The 15,263-nt window shown below is 61.8% G+C and overlaps 1 protein-coding gene across 4 annotated transcripts in view; it reads right to left on the bottom strand.

Annotated features, from left to right (window-relative positions):
* UNC5A (unc-5 netrin receptor A) overlaps nucleotides 1–15,263 on the bottom strand; it is a 72,790-nt gene that overhangs the window by 1,379 nt on the left and 56,148 nt on the right. Inside the window, exons 2-15 of one of the 4 annotated variants that reach the window (XM_077937458.1) lie at nucleotides 14,310–14,531; nucleotides 8,843–8,986; nucleotides 8,453–8,556; nucleotides 8,153–8,333; nucleotides 7,338–7,505; nucleotides 6,582–6,746; nucleotides 5,373–5,606; nucleotides 4,963–5,265; nucleotides 2,237–2,324; nucleotides 1,815–1,983; nucleotides 1,391–1,624; nucleotides 1,121–1,270; nucleotides 875–1,039; nucleotides 28–206 (exon numbers count right to left, since the gene is read on the bottom strand). In XM_077937458.1, coding sequence (XP_077793584.1) covers nucleotides 28–206; nucleotides 875–1,039; nucleotides 1,121–1,270; nucleotides 1,391–1,624; nucleotides 1,815–1,983; nucleotides 2,237–2,324; nucleotides 4,963–5,265; nucleotides 5,373–5,606; nucleotides 6,582–6,746; nucleotides 7,338–7,505; nucleotides 8,153–8,333; nucleotides 8,453–8,556; nucleotides 8,843–8,986; nucleotides 14,310–14,531 — 2,506 coding nt within the window. The remainder of the gene's footprint in view (nucleotides 1–27; nucleotides 207–874; nucleotides 1,040–1,120; nucleotides 1,271–1,390; nucleotides 1,625–1,814; nucleotides 1,984–2,236; nucleotides 2,325–4,962; nucleotides 5,266–5,372; nucleotides 5,607–6,581; nucleotides 6,747–7,337; nucleotides 7,506–8,152; nucleotides 8,334–8,452; nucleotides 8,557–8,842; nucleotides 8,987–14,309; nucleotides 14,532–15,263) is intronic. The other 3 variants (XM_028849932.2, XM_077937459.1, XM_028849933.2) reach the window with 3 other exon arrangements.

Below are 15,263 nucleotides of genomic sequence, written 5' to 3'. Positions count from 1 at the left end.
GGCCCTCTCTGCCCCTCTCCCACCCACCTGTCCAGGTGGAGTTTCTGGGCCAGAGTCCGCCAGTCGGCACCCCGGTTACAGGGTGGGTCCAGGCTGGAAATGATCTTCTGCCGAATGAGGAAGGGGATCTTGAAGGCACTGGGGCCCACCAGGGCTGGGACCCCCCCTTCACTCTCCAGAGCCAGCAACTCAGCAAACCTTGTGTCCTGGAGGTGGGAGGGACAGAGGTGCCTGTTAGAACTTTCCCCAAGCCTGGGCCCACTGCCACCTCCTGCTGGGGGAGCTCCCAGACTCCCCAGAGCATGGGGGTGGCATGAGCACTGGTACATCCTGGGCACCTCCCATGTGCCAAGGCCCTGCTTACTGGAGCTTAGAGGTGCAGTGACCTGCCCAAAGCCACAAAGCCAGTGAGCAGAGGAGCCCTCTGTGGCCTCCCTCCCTCTCCGCCCTTCTCCCCTCCAAGTCACCCTGCCCAGCCTCTGCTGACACTCAACACGCACAGCTCTTTTCATGGCCTGAGTCCTCCCTGCCCAGCTATCACTGCCAGAAATGCTCTTCCCCTTAATGCTGCAGCCAAATGGCTCATTCTTTGGGGCCCAGTACAAAGCCCCTCCTCAGGGAAGCCCTCCAGGGTCTCCCCTCCTGCTGCTCTCATGTCCCCTGCATTCCCCTCCCCAAGTCCCATTTGCACCTGCGCCTCCCTCTCTCTGAGTCTGGGAGGAAGCTACCAAGGGCTTTCTGGGAGGAGGTGGGCCTGGGGACAGGTGGGAGGGAGAGTGGGTGGCAGGGCAGGCAGGGCAGGAGCGTTTTGGGGGCTGGTAGGGAGTTGGTAGTGGGAGCATGTCACGGCGGTGCTGCAGCCCCTGCCGTCCACCTTGGTGATGTTGAAGTTGATGTTGAAGCTCTGCCCATCGCCCTCCACCTGCCACACCCACAGCTTGCAGGCCAGGTCGCTAGTGCTGGGGCTGACGCGCTCCAGGGTGAAGGTGCAGTGCAGGTACTGCTGCGTGCCGTTCCAGATGTGATAAAAGGGGATCTCCTGATGGGGGTGCAGAGAGGAGGTGTCAGGTGAGCCCAAGCTCCAGGCCCTCTGTGCGCTGGCCATGGCCCTGGCCCTCACCTGGTAGCTGACGAGGAGCTTGCTCTGCCACAGGGAGCTGGGCACGTCGTGGATGGACAGGCGCAGGTTGTGGTAACTGTCCTTGAAGTGCAGGACCCGAGGCTCCTGGATCAGCTGTCCCCCCAGCTGCTTCTCCAGCTGCACCACCTCCTGCAGGGCCCCGGGTGGTCAGCCGAGGCCCCTCCCCACTGCCCCAGGCAATCAGTCCACAGGGCCAGGCATAGCTGGGCCTCCCAGCGGCAGGGGGTGGGGGTGAGGGGCGGGCGATACCTTGAGTGCGTCATGGGTGTCATGCAGGCAGTAGACCCGGATGTTGTACTCGAGGGAGGTGCAGGCCACCGGGGCAAACAGAAGCAGCTTGAGGCGCTTGGCGGCAGCCACGCTGAGGGCCTCTCCCACCAGGGCGAAGCGGCCCAGCTGCTCAGTGAAGACGTAGCAGGCACTGGCCTCCAGCTGGCAGTAGTAGAGGTGGGAGGGCGCCTCCTCGCCCAGGTGCAGCACATCCTGCGGGCAGGGGTCAGCAGGTCAGTTCTGCCCAGCTTCAGAGCCCTGGGGCCAGCTGTGGCTTCAAGAAGTGGCCGGAGACTGGGGAGGGGTGGGGGTGCGGCTCAGGGCCAACTAGCGGTGGAGGGCTGGGCCGAGCGTGCAGTTAGCCCACGTTCCCTTCCGGAGCCCGGGTCGGTTCCCTGCTCACCTCCCAGCTGCCCTCGCACGACTGCTTTTTGAGGCGCAGGCTCCAGCTGTCGGGGCTGGGCTCCCCACAGTGGTCCATAGCCAGGATGACTGGCCGGGTGAGCAGGACGCCGGGGGGTCCGCAGCTAACGATGGGACTCAGCAGGGTCTGACAGCCAGCTAGGGGCAACCTCAAGTGGGGGAATATGGGTGGGAGGGAAAGGTGTCAGTGGCCCATCCTGGGTCCTGAGGGCTAGGCCAAGGGCAGGGCGGCAGCATCCCAGGGCCCAGGGGCTTGGGTTGCAGAACCAGATGGGGCTTAGGCGCAGCTCTCCCCCCGCTGCCTCAGGCCAGGCACAACAGTGGGTGGGCAGGGGGCTTCCTGGGGACTGAAGGCGGCAGGTGGGTCCCTCCCACCCCGGGCAATGGGGCCCGCGGTCACACCTCACGTCTTCCGGCTTGTGCAGCGTGAGGTAGATCTCGTAGATCTTCCCTCGGGGTATGGCGTCTGGGGGGATGAGGAGGCTGATTCCTGGAACAGCAGGAAGACGGCCAGGGCTTACCCACTGCCAGCGCATCCAACACCCCACCAGACAGCACCTCCAGGAGCCTCCCTGTGAGGACTGACTGGTGCCAGCCCGGCCTGGGGACCGAGGGGCCTCAAAGACTGCCATGCTGACCAACCACCCCCACAGGCATGAAGCTGACTCAGGGGCACCCCAGGAGCAACTGAGGGAACCCCGGTGGGGAAAGCATGCCTCGCTAGCCCAGGCGCAGGATACCTGGGGACAGAAGGCATGCTGTACCAACCTCCCTTGTCCCTTGAAAGGCACTGGGCAGGACCAGGGTATTCCTTGCTTAAAACCTTCCCTGCCTCTGGGATGAAGTCCGGCTTCCTGGCCTGACATTGAAGGCCCTTTGCCTCTGGCCCCCACTGCCTCTCTAGCCCAGCCAGTGCTACATACTTGACGGTTCTGGAACCACTGCCTGAGCCCCCACTGCCCTCCTGTCCTGCTCCAGCTCCCCATCTCCATTGCCCCTGCTACTCTCTGCCACACCATGGTCCCTGCAGGTGGGGCAGGTCTTGAGCAACCTATCTCCTGCGCTGGATGCCCTCCCGTCGGCTGACTCGCCTCTGCTCCAGCATCTTGGAGGAGCAGGATCAGTGTGTGCCGAGAGGGGAGTGGTTCAACAGGGAGGTGGTGGGACAGGATCCGGCAAAGACGGGCCAGGGAGTCCCTCTAGAAGTGGTGAGCAGGGACTCCCCCAGACAGGGAGCCCTCACATGAGGAGGGGCTCCCAGCTCAGGACGGGTGGAGGGAGAGGAATTCCACGACTTTACCCCACCGAGTCCAAAAGCAAAAGCACACTCCCCAGACGGCAGCACAGAGCAGAGCAGGGCGGGGCGGGGCATCACGGCTTCACCGGAGGGTGCAGAGTCATAGCCACCGCTCCCTTCCCTGGCCCGAACTGTCCCGCAGTCCTAGCCGTAGTGTTGGTGACAATCCCAGACATCCTCGCAGGAATGCTCTCCATGGGGAAGGTACACACACTTGCATCTTCATTCATCAGATCCTAATGCTGGGTACTCAGGACGGCGAAGGAAAACGACAGACCCCACTCATGAAGCTCTTAGCCCAGCAGGCAGAAGGACAAGTCAACCACAGCACAGGATGCGGGAGAAGTGGCAGTCGCCCACGCTGCCTGGGCAGCAAACGGCGAGGGCTGCGGGGCCGCACTGTCCGCCTGCGTCTCTGTAAGAGCTGACAGATGCCGTCTCACCTCGTCATCCCAACAGCCCCATGAGGGGTTCGTTATCATCCGTGTGGACGTGAGGCACAGACGGCAAGAGCTGTCAGGCTGGGACCCAAAACAGAAGTCCCAGCTGAGCCGGTGGGAGGGGCAGGCGGTCAGTGCGTGTGAAGGGCAGCGCCGTGTGTCTGGGATGCTGAGAGTCCATGGTGGCTGCCGTGTGCAGGGGGATGTGTGTGCGGGAAGGGACTGAAGCAGCTGGCCTGCAGGAGGCAGGTCTTCTCTGCAGTGTCAGGTGGGCTTTGCAGGGGGCAGAGGGGAGCCCAGAAGGGGTTCGAGCACGAGAGGGTCATGATCAACTCTGGCTTCATTGGTGAAGGTTTAGAGCGAGGAACCAGGTGAGGGGTTTGGTGGCCTGTGTCAGGAGAGGCAGCAAGGGAGGACGAGAGCAAGAGGCAGCAGGAGCTATTGAGGAGAGACTGGCATGGGACTGAAGCTGGCGCGGGGCAAGGGTGGAAGAGCAGGAGGTCAAGGTGACCCCAAGTTTCTGGCTTGAGCAACTAGATGATCCGTGAACTGGGGAAAGCCAGGAACGGGGAGGTTCTGGGGGAGGGTGGGAGACGGTTCTGTTTTAGGCACCAGGAGTCTGAGGTGCTGTGAGACATCCAGATGGAGCTGGCCAGGAGGCAGCTGGGTGTACAGTGCTGTCGCCTGGGAGAACTGCAGGCTGAGGATGCGGGAGTGGGAGTTATCTGCACAGACACAGCGATTAAAGCCATGGAGTGGGCGAGGCCGCTCGGGGAGAGGGGCGCCGGGAGGGAGTTCGGAGGCACACCTACATGTATGGAACACGCAGCTGGAGACGGACAAGCAAACCAGGAGCACACGGGGTCATCTAAGCTGAGGGACTTGAGAATTTCAGGTGGGAGTGGCCGGCCGTGCCACAGGCTGCAGTCACTTCTTGCAAGGCAGCCATGGAAAGAGTTCGTCAGAGGGCTTCTGTGCTGGGGTGGGTGGAAGCCAGGATGCAGTGGGGACTCCAGGATGCCCTCTGCCCAGGCCTGTGCTGATCTGTTTGCCCCTGGTTGTCTCCCTGCTCAGTTGCAAGCTCCCTGGGACCGGGGCTTGCCCTACCTCTGGCCCCACACGGAGACCGGCACAAGTAGGCTGGTTGGCTGTGTATATGAACCGACAGTTATTTTGCGCCCACAGGCAACAGGAGGAAGACAGCTCTGGCCGTGGCCTCGGTGCCAGCCAAGACTGAGTTCTCCCCAGAACTCCACCCCTTTCCTGGCTGATCTGTCGCGGGACACTGAGGGGCACGAGAGGAACATCCAGCTGTCCCGTCCTCCTCTAGGAGGGAAGTGGAGATGAAGGAGGGAAGTGGAGCTCTCAGAGCCCCCTGGGGTCCTTCCTACCTGTGTTAGGGATCATCAGCCGGCCCCCGAGGAAGTTGAAGGTCCCATAGGTCATGTTGCTGGTGCCTCGGGGCAGGGAGCGGAAGTAGTTCTGGGTGGAGAGGCGGGAGACGAACTCCTCGGCCTCAGAGGTGGGGGAGCTGTGGTGCAGTGTGTGGCGGCCGCCACCCAGGGGGCTGAGCAGGTGCCCATTGGTGAGCTGGAACTTGGGGCTGGGCCCGTCCTGCCGGGGACAGAGACTGCCCTGGTAGGTGGTGGTGGTGGTGCTGAGGTCCGGCTGGATGGTGAGCAGATGGGGGTTGTCTGCAGGATAAAGAAAGACTCAGGCAGTGGCACTAAGGGCATCCCTGCCCCAGCAGCCCTTGGCGTGGGAGCTGGGGCAGGAGTGCTGGGGGCAGGGGGCCCCTCACCTGCTTTGCTGGGCTTGATGCTGACGGGCTGGAAGCCTGAGGTGAGAATGGATGAGTCAGCCACGTCCGAGTCCAGCCCCTCCTTCTTCCGGCAGTAAACGAGGATGAGGACAAGCAGCAGCAGGACGAGGCAGACGGCCACGGCGATGAGGCCCACGTAGAGGGCCACATCCTCAGGGCCAGAAGCAGCTGCAGGAGACAGCGCGGCCTTGGTGGGGGCAGGGGTGTAGGAGTCTGGGAAGGAGACGTCAGCGGTCTGCATCCCAGGAGGATGAGGTCTGGACCCTGGGGCATCTGCACTAGCTAGGGAGCAGATGCTCGTGGCAGGGACTGTGGAGTCTGTGCGTGTGCATCCCAGCCCTGTATTTGCCATTACTGTGCTGTGTGACTCTGAGCAAATCACATCCCTCACGGGCTTGAGATCCTGGCTGAGTCTGCTGCCCGGAGGATAGACGAGGGGAAGAGCTACTCCCCCAGGGCGGATGACCTGGTGCCTGGCTGCTAGGCTGAACCTGCTGCCTGCTCTTCTGGGACAAGGGCAGCTTGGGCTGGGGGTGAACTCCTGGGATCCCCAGAGCAGGGGGTCTGCCTCCTGCATAGTTCCAGGTCAGTGCCTAGACCAGGAGTAGGGGTTTGGGGGCCCTTCTCTCTGTCTGCCTCCCTAAGGCCTGGGGCAGGTTTGGGGAGGGGGTGATTGACTGCTTGGAGGAAGCTATATTGATTTTAGAAGAGTTTTGCATAAATGGAAGAAACGTCCATCAGAAAGGAATTGACACAGATAATTAGGTTTTTAATTGAAAGAATGGGGGAGGGTATGTTCTAGAGGAAAAAAAATCCAACAGAGATCTTTAATTGTTAGTTATGGCTTTGTAATTAACAGCCCTCACAAGCCCGGCGTCCCCACAGGACCTGTATGTGCACTTGGGGGACGAGGCAGATGTGAAGTTGTGGTGTTTGGGCGAGTGTGGGCAATGGGTGCGCATAAGTCAAGGTTCAAATCTGTGCGTGTCTCAGGAGGCATGGGAGGTGGCAGGGCGCGCCTGGGCCCACGTGCAGTATGCTAAGGGTGAGGGGGATCCCACAGGGTCCTGAGCCTGGAGAGGCTACAGCCTTTGGCGGGAGAATAGCTCCCTCAGCCCCCACCTCCCCAGGGCTGGGCAGGGCCAATCCAGGCAAACAGAAGAGGACCTCAGGGCAGAGAAGACTCACTGTGTACACAGAGGTCAGTGGTACAGTTGCGGGTGTCCAGGTCGGCACCCTGGCACTCCTCCCCTCCGTTGCGGGGTGCTGGGTCAGAGCACTCACGGCTCCGCCAGTGGGTGCAGTCCAGCCCACAGGCCGACCACTTGCTCCACGGGCTCCAGCTGCCATCCACTAGACGAGAGACAGACAGGCAGAGAGGAGACGGTGCAGTCAGCCTGGGTGCCCGCCCCAGCGGTTGGCCAGTGTGGCCCCTCTGGGCATCCAGACCAGGCAGGGTAAGGCAGCCTGGATTTGGGGGCAAAGCCAGGGCCAGGCCCGCGATGCACGCCCTCTAGTGTCCAGCTGGCCTTGATGACGCATGCTAATGACAGGGAGGCGCGGATGACGCCGGGGCTGCTTGGCTCTCTCCACACCAGGGAGGCTGTCCTGGCCCTGGGGCAGTGAGGGCTCTCTCGTCACACGTTGACCCTTCTGAACCCAGGGACAAGTGGACTCTGCAGCCACGGGCTGAGCCCTAGACCCTGTCAAACTGTACCTCACATCCTGTGACTTACACCCTATGTTGAGCCCTGAGACTGGACACAGATCGAGCCCTGACTCCAACCATACATCGCACCCCGATCCCCGCCTCAGACTGAGCCTGGCCCTGTGTGGCAGGCGGGTGGGATGGAGCCATGGGGGGGCAGGTTGGTGGGCGCGATGGAGCCAGGGCACGGAGATGGCGTGGTGAGGAACGATGCGGGAGGCGGTGGCCGCTGGTACCTGGGCACAGGGTGGCGCAGGCTGTTTTCTGGACATTCTGCCCCTCACAGAAAGCGCCCCCGTTGAGAGGCGCCGGGTTGGTGCAGCTCCGGCTCCGTTTCTGCCAGCCGCGCCCACAGCTGGCGCTGCAGACGGACCACTCGGTCCACGTCGACCACCCACCGTTCACTGGCCGGACAGAGAAGGGCTGGGGTCAGGGAGCGGGGGCGTCCTCAGATACACTGGCCCAGGGGACGGGGCGTGAGGGCAGAGGGGCTGTGAGCTGGATACGGGTGGGCTGTGTCTGAGCTGGGAGAGAAGGCCTGGGGGAGGCCATGCTCGTGCCTGCTGGCCCCCGGGCCCTGCAGCACACGTGCCACAGTCTTCCCTTCTCCCAGGGGGCACTCGGGGTAGCCAGGCTGAACCGTGGCTCACGCGCTCCTGCAGCCCAGACCCCAGCCTCTCCTGGGGTGACTCCCGCACCCTCCCTCTGCCGGCTCCTGGGGGTGCCCGGACTGTGCGTCTTCTGATTCCCGCCCTGGAGACTCAGGAGTGGGGATAGTCTGTCACCTTTCCTAGATTCCCATCCTGTCCCTCATCTCCTTTTGCACAATGCCTGCTGCCCACATGACCTCCAACCTGTCCCATACCTTTGCCCAGACATGCCCCTGGGTCCCCAGCAGTCACAGCGAGCCCTTTGCTTATCCTGCCTAGTCAGACATGATCTGGTTCACCTGGCCTTGGCCTCATGGCCTCTCTTTACCCCACCAGCCACATGTCACTGCCCAGGGGCACCACAGTGCCTCTCCCTGTGACCGGGGAGCCCCGGGGCCCACCGTAGACGATGACGGCAGCGGAGGCGCTGCGGCGACGTGCCACAATGTTCTTGGCCACGCAGGTGTAGTTGGCCGTGTCAGCAAGGCGGGCCTGTCGCACCACCAGGCTGTGCTCCCGTGTGATGTATACGTTGGGGTCCAGGGATGGGTCCACCAGGTCCTCGTTCCGGAGCCACTCCACCTAGGAGAGGGAACCCTGCCATGTTCCACCAGCCCATGCTAGCCCCACCCGGAGTGGCCCCTGCCAGAGTGGCCAGGCAGGAGCCCAGGTCTAGAAGGGGGCACTAGAGGAGTCCTTACCTCGGCTGGAGGGATGCCCTCCGGTGGGCGGCAGGGCAGCACGATGCCCTGCTCCAGGGACACCTCCTTGGCCAGCGGCTCCTGCTCAAAGTTCTTGCGCAAATCTGGAAGAGGAATGAGGGTGTCCTCCTGCCTGAGGGCCTTGCACAGGCTCAGACTGGCTGGCTGCGTCCCTTGTCCTGCAGGGACCGTGGCACATGGCAGAGGAAGTGCCAGGTGCACAGGGGGACATGGGGTGGCTAGGCGTGTCCACAGGCACTTTCCCCACTCATCCAGGCAGGGCTGTGAGATTTTCTGACCGGACCCCTTCTTCCAGGTAGCCTACTGTCCCCTCTCCTGGTGACACCCTCCCGCCATGCGCCCTCGCCCAGGGCCCAGCCCTAGACTCACAGGCTATGCGGATGTAGGCCTTCTGACTCTTGGTGGTGCCCGAGGAGCTCCATGCCACGCACTGGCACCAGTATTCCTCCAGCCCGAACACCTTTTCTACCTGCTGCCTTGAGACGTTAATGCGGACCTCCATGGTGGGCAGCCCTGGGGGAGGGAGGGGCAGGTAGTCAGGGCCCCAGGGCCACCCGGAGCCTCTGCGTGTGGGTCTCCGCGCCACCCGCCACCCTCAGCCTCGCTCGCTGCCTGGCAAGGGAGTGGACTTTGAAGGCAACCCCCAGCCTGGAGGAAACCCCGGAGGCCCAAGAGCCACTTGATTTCTATCTCCTGAAGGCCCCGGGAAGGCTGGGTAGACCTTCCATTCATTATACTTTGTTACCTGAGGCCTGACTCCTTGGAGTCACTCACAGAAATGTCCCTAAAGGGGGCTGCCGTAGAGCTTTGGGCCAGAGGGTCTGGCCTCCAAAGACTCCAGGCAGAAGGGGTGGGGCAGACAGGCTGAGCTCTGCACCTCTGGGGTAAAAGAGGTGAGGAAGGATCTGGCCCCCTCCCTCAGCGGCCAGCAGATAGATCCTGACATGTGATAATATAATAACAGTCATTAACAATATAATTGCAGTGATTATGTAGTATGATGCTAGCCCCTAGGACGCCCTGGGACTTAGGGTTTCCCACGTGCAGGGATGGGGATGTTGTCCTAAGCCACTCCCTTGGACAGAAGCGCAGAGGGAAGTAACTTGCCGTGGGGTCCCGGGACTGTCTGCATCCAAAGGGTAAGCTGGGGTGCCTATGCACTAGGGAGAAACTTGGAAGAGGGTGAGAGGGCAGCCAGCAGAGGGGGAGCTGAGCTGGGGGTCCAGGACCCGCTCTGCCTAACTAGGGTGAGGTGGGGGGACTCCGCTCCAGGCTGGACTCAGCCCCCCGCCTTCTGCCATACCTGGACTGAGGCAGGCTCAGGACCCTCTAACCACTCAGGAGCGGGGGCAGCAACCCTCCTCCTGCCGTCTGTAGCCAAAACCAGCATCCCCAGCAGTGAGAAAAGACTGTTTCCAATTTCTCCTCCTCCTGACCCCAATTTCCCTCGGGTCACTGGCTTATCAGAAAAGGAGAGAGAGGCCTGCAGCCAATGTGTTTCCATTGTTAACAGCGAAATTCAATTAGGGCTGCATTGCGGGAAGAGCGGGCGCCCAGCTGAGCCGCAGGCCGGGAGGCCGTTTCCCTCTTATTTCTCTCACATGTCTTTCTCTGACGCTTCCCAGACCCCTCCTCAACAAGTCTCTGGGCTCTCACACTAGGTGTCCAGATTTTTCTATCACTTCATTCCTGTCGCTGGCCAGCTGTCATAGGAGGTGGCGGGGCTGTCACCTCTGGAGAGATCGTGGTAGCTGGGCTGCTTCCCTCCATTCTGGGCACCACCTGCCCCGTTCTCTAAGACACCCAATGTGGACACTCTCAGGGGTGGGGTGGGCAGGCTGAAAACGAGGGCGTGGCTCACAGGGTTCTCTACAGGAGAGGGGCCTTGGGCACCAGCTGTCTTTCAAGATGACTGAGGGCATCTGATAAGAAGATTTGGGAACCGGCCCTCCACTCCCCTCTTCCTCTCTGCCTTGGGGGCTAGGGGTGGGAGACCTCCAGAACATTCTGAACTGTGTACTTTTTCTCCCTTGGGTGGACAGGTCTGTTAATAGTTCCTCCATCCCCCGTGGTGCTGTGAGGAGCCTGGCCCTCCTTCAGAAGCCTCACCCATGGCCCAGGGGGCTCAGCTGGGGAGAACAGCACTAAATTGAAGCGCTCCCTTTTCCTTTCCCTTTGTCTTCCCTCCCCTTCTGTCCTGCCACCTCCTCTTCTGCCTCTCACTTGCATGAGTGAGGGCCAAGTGTGTCCTCAATGTGCCAGCTCCAGGCAGTGCCTTGGTGAGGGGTGCCCTTCAGCCCCACAAGCTCCTGGAGGGCAGTGCCTGAGGCGGGGGCTGCAGACCCGGCCCTCCCCTGCCTTTGATGTGAGGGGCTGTGCACTGCCCTCTTGCGGATCACCAGACAGCCTGGTTCCTGGGAGCAGTGTCTGGGTACAGCTGTGTCTACACCTGCCCGGTCAGTGTGAGCAGGGGCCAGCCTTGGGGAGGGACCCCAGGCCAGCGGGCCTGGGCGGGTGTGTGTGTGAACCTGGGCCTCCCAGGGTTTCTGGCTGGGGCTCTGAGGCCAAGTTGGCACTTCGGTTCTCACTTTCTCAGCAATCTGCTTCTAAACAATCTAATAACCAATCAGTTTGTTTAACACAAAATAAATTACACTCCCAGACCAGACTCCAGTGCTTGGTTTCGCAAATTTCAGGCTTTTTTAGTGTCAGCAGGTTTGGGTTCTAGCACTTCAGGCCTTGGTCTCTGTCCCCTGGCCTTCTGGATGAGGACTGAGAGAGGGAAGTAGGTGCTCTCCTGGGTGTCCACCCGGCCACCCCCAGCCCCACACACGAACGAATGGGCTGCAGAGCTGGGTGGACCTCCAACCCCTGCCATACCTGTCTGACCGCAGCATGTTTCTAGTTTGGGGGTCTTTGGTCTGTGTCGCCGTGTGGCGCCACTGCTGTGGTATCTGTCTGTGGGTCAGGAAAGCCTTTCTCTTCGCCTCAAAGCACTCGATGGCTTTGGGTTGAGAAATTGATGAGATCAATGAACATTCAGATGTTCCAGCCATGGGAGGCCTGAGGTCGGATGCTCGGGGCAGAAGAGGACCCTGGTGGTTACGGGTGGGACGTGTCCCAAGCGTTGCTTCTCTGTCCGGCAGGAAGAGAACAGGGCCACGGGAGCCTGCCGGGGAGTGTGGGCCGGGGGCTCCCGGCGTGTGTGCTGGCCCGGGCCTGTGACTGCTCATTCAGACAAGGTCCTAGGTTCCTGCCAATCCATGGATCTGAGCCCTCATGATGGCAAGGGTGTTTCAGACAGAGGGGTGTGCACGGGAGCCTGGAAGGGGATGCTGGGAACAGCAGGGGGCTGGACTGGAGCTTCCAGGCTGCAGGAGAGCAGTTCTCTGGCTGTGCTTCCCTGGGGGACCTCCCACAGCAGTGGGAGAACTTACGCTGAAGGGACGCTGGGGAGAAAGGAAAGGCCCCGTGCTGGGTCCTGACTGGGCATGTGAGATCTCGAGGCTTCCCCCAACCAATCTGCAAGGGGCAGGATGGGGGCGGTCTCCTCATCCCCATTTTACAGATGAAGAAACTGAGCCCAGGGAGGGGAGGGACTTGCCTGCAGTTCTCCTGCAGACCCTCCCACCAAGACAAGGTGGGCCGTGCTGCTGGGCAGGGAGGCCTCTGGCACCGCCGCTGGGGCCAGGAGAGGCTCCGGTCCTGGGAGGTGCTGGTGCCCAGAGTTCTGTTGGGCTACATTGGCCACCAACCCTCTCTATCTCCCTCCCGAGGGTAGGAGGCGGAGCTGGATCACTGCCCTGAGAGCGTAACTCCTAGTACCTAACCCAAGGTGTGCCACAGAGCAGGTGTTCAGCGAACACCCAAAGACCGCAGGTGAGAAGCTGCAGTCAGGCCAGGGCGCTGAGATGACACTTGGGGGAGGGAGGCAGCCGGTGCTGACCCTTACGGAAGGGCGGGGTGTGACTGCTGCAGACCAGAAGGCCTGCTTGGAGCCCCAGCGGGGCTCTGGCTGAGTAAGAGCCAAGGCCTCAGGCTCAACTGTAAAATGACAAGCTGGTTCTGGGGTTAAATGGCGCTGCCTAAATCCAGGGCTCTTTACCTCACATCAGATCACTGCCAGAGCTTCCAAACTGTTCTTCCTGGCCAGGGTCTTGCCCTCCTCCAGTCTCCCTGTGCCCAGCATGGTCTTCCTACAGTGCAAGTCTGACTGCAGCCCACTCAGGTGTCTCACACACACTCTGGTGTCTCAGCCGCCAGGGGCCCCTTAGCGCAGTCTCCCAGGCACCGCTGCCTGCCCCGGGGCTCGCTCTCGCCCCATACCCGAGCCACTCGAGGCTGTTCTGCGCCTCTGCACCTTGCAGTCTACGGGCCTGGGTGATGCCCTTTCCAGGCGGTTTTGAGACCTGAGCTTGGATGTTCCTCCTGCTCTGGGAATCCTTCCTGGGCCACCTCTCTAGGCCCAAGGTCCCCAGCCTGTCCTTGGCATCAGTGTGAGTCCTGGGTGACACCTGCCTGTTCCAGCTGCACTGTGGCTTGAGTCTCATGGCAATGGCCTGTGTGTCCCACACAGGCTGTGACTCAACAGGGTATGTGTGCTATGTGTCTCAGGATGGCTGAGGCCTTGGTGGGAGGGGGCTCAGGACCACCCCTGAGATGTCATTATGTGTGGGGTGCTCCACAAAGCACCAAGGGAGAGGAAACTGAAACAGACTCTACTGAGTGAGGAGGAGGAGCAGGAGGAGGAGGAGGAGGAGGAGCAGGAGGAGGAGGAGGGGGAGGAGAGGAGGAGGAGGAGCAGGAGGAGGAGGAGGAGGAAAGTTAGGAGAGGAGTGGGGGAGGGGAGGAGGAGGAGGAGGAGGAGAAGGAGGAGAAGGAGGAAGGGGAGGAGGGGAGAAAGGGAGGGAGAGGGGAAGGGGAGGGAGGAGGAGAGGGAGGGGGAAAAGGGGGAGGAGGGGGAGGAGGAGAGGCTGTTGTCCGCTCCTGCCTCTCCCTCTGCCAGTCCTCTCTGGGGGAGTCATGGAACCCAGACATGTGGGCTGTCTGCCCACGTCCCCAGTGCCTGCTTAAGGCCAGGGCTGGAGGTGGAGAATGTTGTGTCTCATGGAAGAGGTGCTTCCTGGGTCTGCTCGCTGCACCTAGAACCCCTCTCGCTGTGCCCCTAGCTGAGTCTGGCTCCCTCCACTCAGTGTCTCAGGACCTGCCGCTTCCGTCAGCCTCCATCCCGGCCCCTGAATCATATATACCTCTGGCCATGCCGCTCTGCAGCTCAAGAGCCCCTAAGACAGTGGCCTCACCTCGGTCCCCTGCACACCCTCACCCTCACTGCTGACCCACCGGCACGCCGGCGTCTGCCTCCAGGCTCCCCTGGGCTGTGTCCCCTGCCTGGGAGGCAGGTCCCCTTCTTGGCTCCCTAAGCAGTTCTTACGCCTCTCTCAGTTTACACATCACCCCCCCCTGAGGGGCCTCTCCTCTTGCTGAGAGGTCAACCGCTCTCTGCCTGTCTGTGGGGGCTTGGGCTCCGAGGGTGGGGTGCCGTGTCTCCAGCACGGGAGTGGGTGCGCACAGAGGTGTGAGTGAATGCCTGACTGATGGAATGAACCAACGCACAAGAAAACAATCACTGAACCTGAGGTCTGGGAGCTCCTTGATCATCAGGGACCCACTCTCTCCCGCTCCTTCTCCCCAAACTGCTGAGGGGTGTCGCCTCTGGGGAAGGCCCCTGTGGTCCAAGGTGGGAAATCCTGGGGGCAGCTGCAGGCTCCTCTGGGCTGGCCGAGACTTGCCTCCCCCTGGATGGGCCCTGCCCGGGGAGGCCCCGGGCTCAGCTCACCGCTGCTCCCGTCTGTGCTGCGCTCAATCACATGGTCCACCTGGCGCACCCACTCCCCGTTGCACTTGAAGAAGATCTGCGTGGCGGGCACGGCCTTGCACACCAGCAGCACCGGCTTGTTCTTGACGATGTAGACGTCCTCGGGCTCCACCAGGAAGTGGGGAAGCAGGTCCGGGTTTGCACCAGGCACTGGGTTGGCCACGGTGGCACTCTGCTGGGCACCTGTGGCAGGGTAGAGGGGGAAGGTGAGGCAGGGGCCAGGCTGGGCAGGGCAGAGGCAGCGGCTCAGCAAATGATCCCACCATGGGTTGGGGCGGATGGGAAGAGAGTAAGCCCAGGCTCTGTCATGTCCCAGCTGGGCAATCTCAGGCCAGTGAACATCCCCCACCTGGGTCTCCACGTCCTCCTCTGTAAAAGGGGGGAAGGAGCAGCCCAGGCCATCCTGAAGACTGTGGCGAGGTGAAATGAGACCCGGGCAGAGTCCCAGCACCGAGGCGGCCTGGCGACCGCCTTCCTCGAAGTCCAGGGATCTGGCCAGGCAGGCCCCTGCCCGGGAGGTCCAGGGCAAGGCGGGGCAAGGTGGGAAGGTCCCTGGCCAGGCAGGTGGGCTGCCCGGGGCGGGGGAGGAGCAGCCCTGGCCAGTGGCCACCTCTGGGGCCCTGCTTCCTGGTTGGCCCCATCCCTGGCCCTGCACATTGTAGATGCTCAGAAACAACACGTGGGGTGGGCACAGGCAAGGCGAGAGCCGGGAATCTGTTTGGGAATCTGAGGTACCCACCTCCTTCAGGGAGACCTGAATATATGGGTTTCCTTCTAATTTTAACTGAAAACCACAACCATCCCACAAGTCATTTGTTGCTAATTACACAGGTAATTGGCTCTGAGGCATTGGCAGAGGTAAAATCCCCAGAGTAGTCTGACCCCTGCTCAACCAGCAGGTCCCCTGAGAGGGTG

Source organism: Macaca mulatta, chromosome 6 (assembly GCF_049350105.2).
Source record: "Macaca mulatta isolate MMU2019108-1 chromosome 6, T2T-MMU8v2.0, whole genome shotgun sequence".
NCBI lineage: Eukaryota > Metazoa > Chordata > Mammalia > Primates > Cercopithecidae > Macaca > Macaca mulatta.
This window is presented reverse-complemented; position numbering and strand designations above follow the sequence as displayed.